This window comes from Cygnus olor, chromosome 7 (genome assembly GCF_009769625.2).
Source record: "Cygnus olor isolate bCygOlo1 chromosome 7, bCygOlo1.pri.v2, whole genome shotgun sequence".
NCBI lineage: Eukaryota > Metazoa > Chordata > Aves > Anseriformes > Anatidae > Cygnus > Cygnus olor.
The window spans coordinates 16,102,861-16,116,523 of record NC_049175.1 but is presented as its reverse complement, the minus strand read 5'-3'; the positions used below and the strand labels follow the sequence as shown (position 1 = coordinate 16,116,523).

The window sequence follows — 13,663 nt, the reverse complement described above, 5'->3', positions numbered from 1 at the left end:
TACGGTGAAAAGGGGAACCGTAGACTTGGTGTCCCTGAGCATAAAATGTTCAAAACCAAGGGGAGCACCCAGAGAAGGCCATGTGGAAGTGCTCTTAAAAATGGAGTGTCAGGTTAATCGGGCAGTACAAGGGATCAAACACACTGGTGAATTAAGAACAGCAGAATCCATAAGGTCCTTGGAGATTTCAAAGCAGTGGGGGATGGGTTGACTTGATAACAAAGTGTTATGGCATCATTGATAGGTGTGGAGAGTTTTCCCTCCATTTGCTTTGATGTATTCACTCATTCTTCCTGTAGTGTAAAGGGAAGTTGGAGTCACAGAGCTTAACATTTTCATTATCAGTCCTGGACTGTGCCAGTCAGTATGTGTCCTGGTCGCATACTGCTTTGGGGACCTTTCTTGTTGTAAAGGGGCAGAGCTATCAAGGTCTGCAATCTGTCAGTATGCAGCAGAAGGAAAAAACAGGAGAGGTGCTCATGGGAACAGGACAGTGACACAGCTTTCTCCTGAGGACCTTGCTCTTGTGGCTTTGGTTGGTGAACCACAAAATGCTATAAAAGAGCTGAATCACTTTTGTGGCGTGGGTTATCGCCTTCCTTTGGAACTTAATTCAAGAACAAAGGGAGGAAATTAAGCCAGATGGACCCTTGTCGCTTTTCTGACTTCCAGTGGTGTCAGGGATGGTGATTGCCACAGCCCGTTGGAGATCTGAAGATGAGATGTGAAGCCAGGTGGTTGTTCAGATGAGAGCGCTACCGTTTGTGGCCCTCTCTGAGGGAAAGTTCAGGATTGCTGATGAACCAGAAGCATTATTGTCCATGAGCTGAATTGCAGCCAGTGGCTGGGTTGGACCTTTAACCAAAGGAGGCAGTTTCCTTGTTGCAGGCTTTTCCTGAAACATCTGTCTTTGTCAAGCAGTGAAACTCTTATTGCTTGTCATATTGCACCCATATTTACCAATAGCCTGATTTCATCCCACATGAGCCTGCTGTTCTCCCAGGAGATGAAGGCTGATAGGGGTGTGTCATTCATGATACTGATCACTCAGACCTTCCTTGTGTAGTCCAGGGATTGTATGATGATGTCGAGTAAGACCTATGTGTCTTTTGTTGGACTACAAAGCTGGCGCCAAAATGGAGGACGATGCTGGATGTGTTCACCCAGCTAACCATGGTGCAGACTTTCCCTTGGCCTCTGTTACTGCTTTTGTGCGTAAAAATTAATTTTAACTTTAGGTAGATACTGGAGTTTCCATCTCCTTTTGCCCTGCCTGCTCAATAGGCTTGCTCAGGAGTGAGGGTTTTGGTGCCAGGCACTAGATGTGACACAAGGATCCATGCAGAGCACTGTCCATGGCGTTTATGGCAGGGGGATTTGGCTGGTTTCACCAGAAATCAGGAGCGGGGTGGATGCTTGGCTGGGGACCCTGGGCTGCCCGAGCCTTTTTCCACAGACACAGCAGGGAGCCTGAGGAGCCCAGGCAAGCTGCCTGTCTGCAAGCACTGCCAAAGTCCTGTTAACTTCTCTGGGAAGCATTCCCAGATGGTTCAGGAGAAGCACAGCGATGGTTTTTGGCAGTGTTTGACATCTGATTCAGCCTGCATGCTCACAGGATTGAAAAAATTATCCTAAATATAAATAACAATGATTTAAAATCAACCCAGACAAAAAGGGCCTGTAGCAGCAGGACACAGCAGTGATTAAATTCATGAACTGCTGTAATTGGATATGCCCTCCGTTTCATAAAGCCGTTGGTGATTTCTCTTTGCTGAAAGTTATGCAAGACAGATATAGTTTGCTTTCCATCCTGATGGGTGTGCTGGAAGGGATTTAATTGCCATGGTTCTTTCCTTATGACATTTTACTTGGTAGGTAGCAGTGAAACTCAGTAGGCCTGTTTTGGGGCTGGCAGTCACTTCCAAGTCGAACTTGCAGCCCTTTACAATGGGTGCTCTCACTGTTTCTGCAGAACTGCCCTACGTTACCCCAGAATTCAGCAACTTACTGGCAGCCATCACTTAGTGAATCTCATGCGGCTACAGCTGCTTGCCTGGAGAGTGGTTTCCTATGGAAACACCCTATCCTGTGGCCAATGCAGCTCTAAATGTATATTTGGGATGTTTTATTGCTGATGTGAATTGCTTCCTCTCTTAATGCCGCTCAATAAAGATATGTTCTCATTCATTTGGGTCATACAAGCTATTTCTTCTAAAGCAATCCTTTGTAATTACTAAAGGGTGTGTGTCAGCAGAAATTAACTTACAATATTTTCTTTGTAAGATGAAAGGCAGTAACTTTATCCCCTGCTTTGATTGGAAAATTAGTGACCAATCTAAGTTAATGGAGGGGTGTGGGGCATGAAATCCCTTTTAATGTCTTCAGCACTAAATCTGAGCAGGCTTTTGTATTCTAATCCTTAAATTTCATGTAATCAACTTCATGGGTAATGTTATTTGAGTTGTTTGTGTACTTCTGACCTGTAAAGCGTGGGAATATTTGTAAAGGAATTCAGTATCCACAGGTGCAAGTTGATATAGATGAATAAGTCATGAATTTCAAAAGCATCAAGAAGAGAAAAGTAACTAGCTTGTGTGTTTTATTTACCTTTGCATGTTGTATTTGCATTGAGTAACCTCCTTTTTCTTTTTCCTCTCTTTTTTTTTTCCTTCTAGGTCTATAATTAGCAGAAGATTTTTCTGTATAGTTGGCACACTATATTTGTATCGGTGTATTACAATGTATGTAACTACACTCCCAGTACCTGGCATGCATTTCAAGTGTTCTCCAAAGGTAAACTTCGTCTTGCTACTTTTCTTTATTTTAATCTTCTTGTTTTCCCCTTGTCCTGCTGATACCAAAACCGTGAGCAGTCCTTTCGCAGTGATTGCTACTAATTTGAAATACCAACTTGGCATCACAGGGAGACTTCCATCTGCAGATCATCAGCTTCCCTCTTGGCTAAGGTGCTGACAATTTGCTTTTGGGCAGGGCAAGCATTTTCATCCTTCAAAAAGTGTAAATCTATGTAATTTCTCTAGGAGTTGGAACTGATTTGTATGTTCAGCATTTTTTTGTCTCCACTGAAGCGGTCAAAGGTTGCTACCTACAGAAGTTCCATATGTGACACATTTCTAAACACTTCAGTGTGTCAAATCTGATTATGATTTGTACTTGAAATTGACCCAAAGAGACTTTTTAAGGACAGTTTCATATGAAAAACTCTCCCCTTTGCTGCTATTTGCCCCTGCATATATTGCAATTGCGTTAGTGCAAACACTTGGCCCCTTCCTCCTTGAACTAGCTCTGTTTGTTGTGCCAAAAAATAAAACAGTCTTAAGAAAACCATGGCTGAAACCAAGTTACTGAGATGGAGTTGTTTAGACAAATCTCTTTCAGTCAATGTTGAAGGGTAATTCATGGTAATTCATGAAACAAGGAGTGTTGTTGTATCCTCAGTAAGTTTGCAGATGACACCAAGTTGGGGGGATGTGTTGATCTGCTCGAGGGTAGGAGGGCTCTGCAGAGGAATCTGGATAGGCTGGATTGAGGCCAACTGTACAAGGTTCAGCAAGGCCAAGTGCCAGCTCCTGCACTTTGGTCACAACAACCCCATGCAACACTACAGGCTTGGGGCAGGGTGGCTGGAAAGCCGTGCAGAGGAAAAGGACCTGGGGGTGTTGGTCGATGCTCGCCTGAACATGAGCCGGCAGTGTGCCCAGGTGGCCAAGAAGGCCAACGGCATCCTGGCTTGTATCAGGACTAGTGCAGCCAGCAGGACCAGGGAGGTGATCGTCCTCCTGTACTCTGCTCTGGTGAGGCCGCACCTCGAGTACTGTGTTCAGCTTTGGGCCCCTCACTACAAGGCCATCGAGGCCCTGGAGTATGTCCAGAAAAGGGCTACGAAGCTGGTGAAGGGCCTGGCACACAAGTCCTGAGAGGAGCGGCTGAGGGCACTGGGGTTGTTTAGTCTGGAGAAGAGGAGGCTCAGGGGAGACCTTATTGACCTTATTACAATTACCTTAAAGGAGGTTGTAGTGAGGTGGGGATCAGGCTCTTGTCCCAAGAGCAAGTGATAAGATGAGGGGAAAGGGCCTCAAGTTGTGCCAGGGGAGGTTTAGGTTGGGTATTACGAGTTTTTCAGTCTTTGCAGAGAGAGTTGTGTGGCATTGGAACAGGCTGCCCAGGGAAGTGGTTGAGTCACCACCCCTGGTGGTCTTCAGGAAACATTTAGCTGTAGAACTCAGTAACATGGTTTAGTGGTGAACTTGTCGGTACCATGTTAAGGGTTGGACTAGATGATCTTAGAGGTCTTTTCCAACCTGAATGATTTGGTGATTCCATGATCCATCTCTCTCACACAAGCACAGGAAACAAGGTTTGTGTATTAGACACACATGTTCTTTCTCCATAGCAGTTCGTTTCCTTGCCCCTTCTACGTAAGTTATAGCACAGACAGGAGAAAGGGGGGGGACGGGGACTAATTTCTGTGAAACATCTAAACATCTTCAGCATGCACAGTTCAGCAGGTTTGTGTGCACAACCATGAATTAGATGACAGGTAGCAAAGTCATAAATCAAGATCGTGTTTTGGCTTGATACACATGCTGTCACAACTTTGTTGAAGATTGCTGGTACATACAAGCCTGTGGGACAAACAGAGCTGAAACGCTCGGGTTCCTCAGGGAAGTAAAGCCAACAAACGTGCTGTATTGTTTGTTTGACGGCCCAGAGGATTTGCCAAGCCACATGTGGCTTCTTGAGGGACCTAAGTCTTTTGTAAAGAAAAGTGAGGGGGAGAGGAGGCAACATAGTATTTGATCAGTCAGCTATTATGAAACTTAAAAAAACACACAGGGAGCAAAGTGAGTAAATCTGCCATTTTTGTAAATTTACAGCATTGGCAAGTAGTTCTCATTACTCAAGTAAGGACAAGCCAATGTTGTGTCCTTCTATTGCCCTGCTCAAAAAGATCAGCTGGGCTTTCTTGAAAGCTATAAATACAGTGGTGGGAAAAAACTTCTCAACACCTTACTGAGCTGCAGGGGATTGTGAAGAGCAGTTTTGGGGAGCGTTTTTAAGTTTTGTAAGGAACTGCAAGCAGGAAATATTTAAATGCTACAAAAGCTTTGGTAGATCTGTCCAAAAAGTACAATTTCCCATTGTTAAAGCAAGAAGGAGCTTTAAAACAAAGGAGGAAGATACCTGCAATGGCCAGTCAGGGGTTCTATGTTCTCGTCTGGCTGTTGAGTGGTTGCTGTGGACGATAAAATGAGGTAAGGATCCAGCACGCTGAGTGCACTGATCCATTTGGCTGCCTCCTTTGAGCTCAGATGGTTCCTGCTTCCTGCTGGGTCCCGGAGGTGCTCAGCACATCCTGGTTGGGCTTTTCCCACAGCGCACATTTTTGCGGATTTGTTTAACAGTTGGGCTGGTGTTAGAGCTGGAAGCAGCAAAAGCAAGGTCTGGGGATGCTGCCGACTGCCTGTAGGGCACTTGGTAGGAAGGAAAGGGGCAAGAAGATCTTGGTTTTCTTCGATTTGGCTTTCCAAAGGCAAATCGAAGGTTTTCAGCAACACATTCTGAGCCAACATGGTGTGTTGGAGGTCGTTCAGAGCATATCCCTTGGGTGTGAGGAACGTCTGTGTTGCTCGTGTGGATCGTGTGAATGGAAGCCCTTGCAGAATTGGCACCGTGTGCTGACAAACACCGTTTCTTGTTCTTTTGCAATGTGAGGTGGGAAGAAATGATTTTGAAGGCTTTTCAAGGCAGGGCAGGGGATGCCATAGATGTTGAAGTGAGTGAGATGCTCTATTTCGTGTGTTAAATGTGACGTTAGGCAGCTGGATGTACAGGTTGGGCAGTTCATCTTATTTTCTGTTGGATTATCATCTGTAGGGCTTGTGTTGTTATGAACAAGATCAGTTAAATAAAGTTTGATTTATTTGAAGTGCTTTGCCTCTTGAACAGAAGGGAAAACAGATGTTTAAAGAACATGACAAATTTCTAACTATAGCTGGGAATATTTTTAACCCCTTTTCTTTTTGTGAAACTGGATTTTTGAGACTGTATTACAGAATTCCTAGGTTTTCCAATAGTCATTATTTTGATCCTCACTGCACATATGTGGCATCTCCCAAGGATATAATGAATAAAAAGTCTGAACCTATTACCTCTGCTTGAAGATTCCTGCTAAAATATTTTCCCGCACAGCCATGAACTTTAGCAAAGGCTGCCAGCAAGACCTCAGATAAAGATTATGCCATGGTAGCAGTAATAAGTATTTATGAATAACAGAAAACAATTTTTGCTCACCTGCCTGTTTTACCATAAGCGTGGAACTCTTGAGTGTAGGCACGGACAGGAGTTTAACACTTCTTGGACCGTTCTTCTGATTCAGTACTATACTGAAAAATGCCGTGTTTTTCATCGCAACCAAAAGTGACCAGGTAAAGGGATTTTTTACACATGTGCATACTTTCATAAATATCTATATGTGTAAATAATATTTCCTTCTTCATTCTATTCTGTGAGTGCAGGAGAAAACAGTAATCCTTCAGGTGATTATATTTATAGGGAATTGTAATAATTTCTTTGATTCCCTATCTTGGGAATACTTCAAATAAAATAATACTCGAAACAAATGAATGCAGGTGTGTGCAGCCTGTACTCATGTGAAGACTCGCTATAATGCATGCAGAGGATCATTAAAAAAAAAAAGAGTCTCATTTCCGGTCTTTTTTCTTTTCCTCTGGAAATATATTGCTGGCTTTTGGGAAAGGTGGTAGGATTTACTGAATAAAAAGCAACGCAAAAAGAGAGAATAAGAGAGAGACAAAGTTGCTGGCTAATGCCATGCTTTAAATTTAGGGAAGTTACTGCTGATATGTTACCACACGTTTGTGTTTCACTCTTTCACCAGCTTTTTGGAGACTGGGAATCTCATCTGCGAAGGATAATGAAACTGATTGCTGGTGGAGGATTGTCCATCACAGGATCCCACAACATGTGCGGCGACTATCTGTACAGCGGTCACACCGTCATATTAACTCTTACATACTTATTTATCAAAGAATGTAAGTTTGTCACTGTTCATGGTGAATTTCCTGTTGTATAAATTATCTGCTTATTAAAGCATTATTATGATTAGTAAATACAATTTGTCCTGGTTTCAGTTAGGACAGAGTTAATTTTCCTCCTAGTAGCTGGCAGGGTGCTATGTTTTGGATTAGAATGAGAAGAGCGCTGATAACATGCTGATGTTTTAATTGTTGTAGAGCAGTGCTTACACCAAGCCAAGGACTTTTCAGCCTCTCTCTGTCCTGCTAGCGAGCAGGCTAGGGGTGCAGCAGGAGCTGGGAGGGGACAGACCCAGGACAGCTGACCCAAACTGGCCAAAGGGGTATTCCATACCATCTGACGTCATGCTGAACAATATATAGGGGTGGCTAGCTGGGGTGGGGGGGGGGGGCCGGCTGCTCGGGGATAGGCTGGGCATCGGTCAACGGGTGGTGAGCAATTGCATTGTGCATCACTTATTTCGTACACATTATTACTATTAATACTATTATTATTATTGTTGTTATTCTTTTCCCTGTCTTAATAAACTGTCTTTATCTCAACTCACAGGCTTCACTTTCCCGTTTCTCTCCCCCATCCCGGAGAGGGAGGGGGGAGGGTGAGCGAACGGCTGTGTGGTGTTTGACTGCCAGCCGGGCTAAACCACAACAAATTAAAGTAAAAATGCACCCCTTTCAATTAAAGAAAAGTAACACTACTTCAAGGACATAGGCCTTACTGAAAAAGAAAACTTTGGAGACAACGCTAAACGCTTTACTATGTAGATGACTGAATTATGCATTTTATTTCAAAACTATTTTCTTTAAAATATAGTTTATACTTTCACTGCACCCTGCCTGACGAATGGTACTTTAACTATGTATCTCCTTGTCTAGAGAGAGATAGATGTCATGCTAAATGCAAGGTTGCTCATTTTGCAAGAATTAATGCATACATTTATCTCCTATGAGAAGCAGGAGGAATGGATTGTCAGCTATATAGAGTCAATATTGAAGTACAAAACAGTTGATGCTACAGACCAGAATACGTTAGATTTTTATGTGTCAGGCCTCTTTCTCAAAGATTTCATAACCTTTCTATTTTCCAAGTATCTTATTAAATTGTTCTCGTGGGTAGAGTCACACCCTAAGAGAATGATGCTTCTTTTGTGATCTCAGCATTCCTGCTATTAATCTTAACGCTGGCATCGCACTATCCACTCAGGATTGCAGGCTGTGTCCTCTGCTGATTACAGCAGTAGTCTTGAGCACCAATAACATTACACTTTGAAATAATCATTGCTTGTGCTTCTTTACAGATTCCCCACGGCGACTCTGGTGGTATCACTGGCTTTGCTGGACGCTCAGCATGGTTGGGATGTTCTGCATCCTCCTTGCTCATGACCACTACACTGTGGACGTGGTGGTGGCTTACTACATCACTACAAGACTTTTCTGGTGGTATCACACGATGGCCAACCAGCAAGTGAGTTTCTCCCAGTCTCTGGATCCACATGGCTCTGCTTGCTGTAGCGTGGCAGTGGGTGAATATCCACACTTTGCCTTGAGCCTTTCTGCAGAAGTAGGAATGGACAAGCACCCATCTCTTGTGAAGCACCCTGCTCTTCCCCCTTTACTTTGGGCTTGCAGGAAAGAAGAAGCGTCATCGGTTGGGTTCATCTTGTGCCTTGACCGCAAAAAATATCTGAAGGTGTTCCTGCAGGCAGGCAAGCAGGCCTACCTCCTTTGGCTGTGTAACCTCATTTTTTTGAAGTCTCTCTGAATTTGGGCTGAAGAGGAGGTTTTGTTGTATTAGAGCAAACCATTTAGAAGTGGTACTTCTTTAAGCTACCTGGGTACCAGAATACCTTGTATTCTGTTGTGTGCCCTTTATTTGAGTGATAGGTCTCTTGAAGAACAGTATGAGGCTTCACAAAAAATGAACCAGTTTTTCAAAGTGTTTCCAAGTGGGTAAGTTCGCTCCTCTAACCAAGGGAAATACTTTCCTTTTGGAGGATGGTGGGTGAGAGCCCAGGCTGCTCCTGTCCTAAGGTCTGTGCCTGAGAAGACATGAAAAATGGGGTGATGGGGGAAATACTGAGAAGAGGGAGCTGCTTAGGAGGAGATGCATCACATGATGGGAGATAACAAATTATGTTTTTTACAACACTGAAATACTTGATCAGAGAGCAGCCGTTAAGTGATACGAAGGTCTAAATGAGGTCTTGTGCCATTTTCTTTGTTCTTACTTTCCTGTCAGTGAACTGGATGAGCTAGTGAAAAGATGAGCTTACCATTGCCTAAGACTGTGAGCAAAAATGCACAATTCTGTTATCTGTGGAGAGGACACATAGTGAGTTAAGAGAAACTTAAGATAACTTCTCTTAGGTCTGTAACAACAAATCAGTGTCCAAGTATTTTTTTTTTCTACACAACATGGAGAAGATATTTTGCTTGCCTGTTGCATATGAGTCCAGTTTATTATGCTTGATAAAAGCCTCCTGTGATGGTAGGAAGTTAGTTAATATTATGGCAGTGATGATTTTTAGTTCATACCAGGGTCGTCTAGCTACCATGTCATATATTATTCCTGTGGCTTTGATTCTGCTTGAAGCAGTACCCCACAGTCAAGCCTTGTTGTAGATTTCTCCCTCCAAAGGCGTGATTGCAAAGAATGCAGCTTAATGTTCAGCCAGTTCAGGACCTGCTGTGTTTGACAGCAGTCTGTGTTTAAACTTCCTATCTGTTGTCATATAGCACTGGACTGAGTTCCATGCCTCAGATTTGCTCCTGTGCTCTGTCAGAATGACAGTGCTGAGTGGCCATGTTTCCAAGCTGGAAGCTACTGAAGCCAGAGTTACCCTGAGTGCTAATGAGGACTTGCTTCAGAAAAACTCTTCGCCTTCATGTATAGAAATGTACCTGTTTTGTTGCATGGTGTGACTCACAGAAGATGGCTCAGCATTGCTTCCTAATCTGCTGGGATGTTGGGAAATGCCAATCCCTGGCTCCTTACCTGGGCCTAGTGCCTTACTTTGTGTCCTAGTGCCTCTTCCTGGTGCTGCTCCACGTGCAGAGGCCCGTGGCTTGTGACTGACCTTAAAATTGAAAGCAGAAGTAACCCCAGCATTAAAGACAATTTTTTTTTTTCACATGTGAGTTTATAACATGGAAAGAAAGCTTGGTATACAAGTCCTGTGTTTACACTTCCCAGTGGGCTGATACAGCTCTTCCCTGTTCTGTCATAACAAACGTGCAGCGAGGTAGTTGCATGACTTCCTCACCCACTCCTTTTGTCTCAGCTGTGGCTTGCTTTTGCTAGGAGAAGCAAATGGGTGAGTGGATGTGGTTTGAGAGCATGCGGAGGCTGGGGCAGGGTTCGCTCCCTCCTCTGGATGGGTTGAGGTGCCTTGCTCACTGGTGTGCATGCACACAAGTGGACTTGCAAAGGATTCTGGAGCTACAGATAATTTCAAGTATAGTTATGGAAACAGCCATGCTTTGGGGTGGGTCTTTTCCATTTCCAACAGAGAAGTGAGATTGACCTTTCTTGCCCATCACTTTTTTCCAATGGGGCTGTTTAGCAGCTGAGGACTTGGAAATGATGGTGAGCCTTACTTCAGAGCAACTGGTCATGTGTGCAGGAAGGCTGTGGAAAAGTATCTTGGCTCCTCTTGATCTTTGTCCATGTAGATTTGTTTGGCGTGTAGATTTGTTTGACATACCAAGAGATTTTTGGAAACAGCTGTAAGCAGAATGCCACTGATGTATGGTAGAAATCAACATGCAGTGAAGTCATGCAAGTGGTGTGCTCTCTTGTAATTCTTTTTTTTTTTTCCCTAATTATCTTTCTGCAGGTGCTAAAAGAAGCTTCCCAAACCAACCTCCTTGCGAGGGTCTGGTGGTACAAGCCCTTCCAGTACTTCGAAAAGAATGTCCAAGGAATTGTACCTCGCTCCTACCACTGGCCCTTCCCCTGGCCGGTGCTGCATCGAGGCAGGCAGGTGAAATACAGCCGTCTGGTGAATGACACATAACAGTGTGTTGATGGACAAAATGGGGGGGAAAAGGACCTGTCCCAAGTGCTAAGAACTCCATACGAGATGATGCCATAAAAAAAAAAATCAACCCCTCCCTAACCCTTTCTTTTAACAGTTACCTTGACTTAATCTATTCAGTTACCTGGTAAGCACTGTGATCTTTTTTTCTCTCCAAAGGATCTGCGTTGGACAACAATAAAGAAAATTTAACTTATCATGCACTGTTACACATTTCTTGTTAATAGATTTGGGATTTTCATTACCCATCACCATGTTCCTTTGTATATGATGCGAGAGCATAAATGAAATCTTTTCTATCATAAGTTCTGGTCTTTCCAGTCACGTCTGGGAATAATGCATATTATTTTCTTGGGAAAACATACTTTTCATATCTCTTGCCCCAAAGATTGGGCTGTAAGCCATTTTCTAGCAAATGACTATATGAAGGTTTCTGAATACCTGCCTTGGGGTAAAATCAAGAAATCTTTCTACCTGTTGCACCGTGATACAAATAAGACGATAGACACAGGAAGGTTTGGTAATCTGGATTTTGTAGAATCTGCAGTGACTGTGTAAAAAAGTGTGCAAAAAAAAAAAAAGTTGTAAAGTGATTTTCTAAGTATTTCCTAACTTTATTTTTCAAAATGTGTATGAAAATTAAATTTAAAAAGATTTTTACATGTCAGAGAATAGAGAGTTAAAATTTAAAGAAAATGCTTCTTGGGAGAGAGAGATTTGTCTATGTTTCTAGTGCCTTTCTTGTCTTGATTGTATGGTTAGTAGGCAGTCTTAAATGTTTTTATTTAAAATAAAGTATTCCATGAAAGCAGAATTATATATACTGTATAATTACTAATTTTTGCATTTATAGCTAAATTAAACTGGAAATTTGCTTATAATGTTGAAATTGCCATGTCTAGGGAAAAACCAAATAAAAAGGGTCAGATCTTGTTCACACATTGTGGGCAGATCATACTAAATATATCACTTTATTGTCTACTTGGTAGCTGTATTTTAAAAAGAAAACAGCCATGAATTCCTGTTTTTAAGAATTTTACAAATGATCACTGAGTGAACTAGGAGTGGTTTCTCCATCCCGTATTGAGATGTTGTTGAAAAACAACAAAGATATTCTATTTCTTTAAAATATTTGTGCAGAAACTGCATGTAATTATAAGTTTCACTCCTACCATACATACTGTATGTCTGGGGAAGTATTCTATCCTAATCTTGCCAATGTGCAGAACAAAATAGTTTTTTTAAGAATGATGAAGAGAAAATATATATATAAATATATATATATATCCATTCTGTATTTTACGTGAAGCAGAGTTATCTTCTGTAGGGTTTTTGTGTATTCACAAGGTGATATTTGTATTGTAAAACAACAATGGTGAAGGAAAATAAAAAGGCTTTTGAAAAATGTAGTTTCCTTTATCTTCTTAATATTAATTTTAAATTTAAAGTTGGGTTTATTCTTCTTAACTTTGCCTTTAATTTTACATGTTATTGCACTGTAGGCCATCAAATTTGGACTGTATGGAAACTGCATTGATTTTGAATTGCTGTTCACCTTTGGCAAATCAGTGCCTTATCTGAAGTAAATGCTATGCAATAGATTCTGAACGTTTGGGAGCTGGGAGCAGATCTGAGAAGCCTTCCTTGGAACCATCACCAGGGCTTGAAAAATCTACCCCAAAACTGCTGGGATGGAGCACATTGCAGGGTAAACACCCATAACCCCAGGAGCTACCAATCTTGTTGCTTTAACTGAAAAAAAAAAAAAGTCAAATTTATGTGAGTACATTATGGTGAAATTGGTGAAAGTGTCATTTTTTAATTTTATTTTTTGATGATTTCTCTCTACTTCTCTGCCCTGTTTCTCAGCCTCAGCCTAAGACCGCCTTGAAGAATCAATCCCGTGTTCTGCCGCTTTGCCTTGCTGTTGCTTGGGATGCTAGACAAGACTAACCCATTTCTTACCACTTCGCCCTGGGAGGGATTTCCTCATGTCCCACATTTCTTTGCAAAACCCTTTGCAACAGCATTTGCAGAGCTGTCTGCGAATTTCAGGGACTAGCTCCGCATGCTTTGCCTTGAGTTGAGAGTTATTATCTTTGCAACTATGTGGTTGAAAGCTGAGTTTAAAAAAGGTAACCCATCCAGAGATGATTGCTTGAGAGACTTCATGCTCCCAGACATAAATGAATGAGTAGATTTTTCAAGACCTGGCATCACGCACATCAAAACCATTGACATAAGTAAATGTATGGATATATGCACATGACATTAAATGGAATCTGCTGAATTCTGCATTGTAGTGTCTGACTTACTGCATGGATCTGGCTAAACATGGTTTCATTTTTTCACAGAAGAGCTGTGCTGTAATAAAGCATGCTGTCTTGAGAATAACTGGGCAGGCAGTGACATTAAGCTCAGCAATACGGCATAGCTCTTGTCACTGCCAAGTCTGGAGGAGGGGACCAAGGGAGTAGATAGAGGACAAAATTCTGCGTCAGTGCTAACTGCAGGCTGCGGTGCTCGTGCTGCCTTGTTCCTCTCCTT

The 13,663-nt window shown here is 42.4% G+C and overlaps 1 protein-coding gene across 23 annotated transcripts in view; it reads left to right on the top strand.

Annotated features, from left to right (window-relative positions):
* SGMS1 (sphingomyelin synthase 1) overlaps positions 1-11,170 on the top strand; it is a 90,509-nt gene extending 79,339 nt beyond the window's left edge. For all 23 annotated transcript variants that reach the window (XM_040563857.1, XM_040563845.1, XM_040563863.1 and 20 more), the window contains 4 exons: positions 2,676-2,793; positions 6,923-7,076; positions 8,378-8,544; positions 10,916-11,170. In XM_040563857.1, the coding sequence (XP_040419791.1) occupies positions 2,676-2,793; positions 6,923-7,076; positions 8,378-8,544; positions 10,916-11,095 (619 nt within the window). In that variant the 3' untranslated portion in view covers positions 11,096-11,170. The remainder of the gene's footprint in view (positions 1-2,675; positions 2,794-6,922; positions 7,077-8,377; positions 8,545-10,915) is intronic.
* The last annotated feature ends 2,493 nt before the right edge of the window (positions 11,171-13,663 follow it).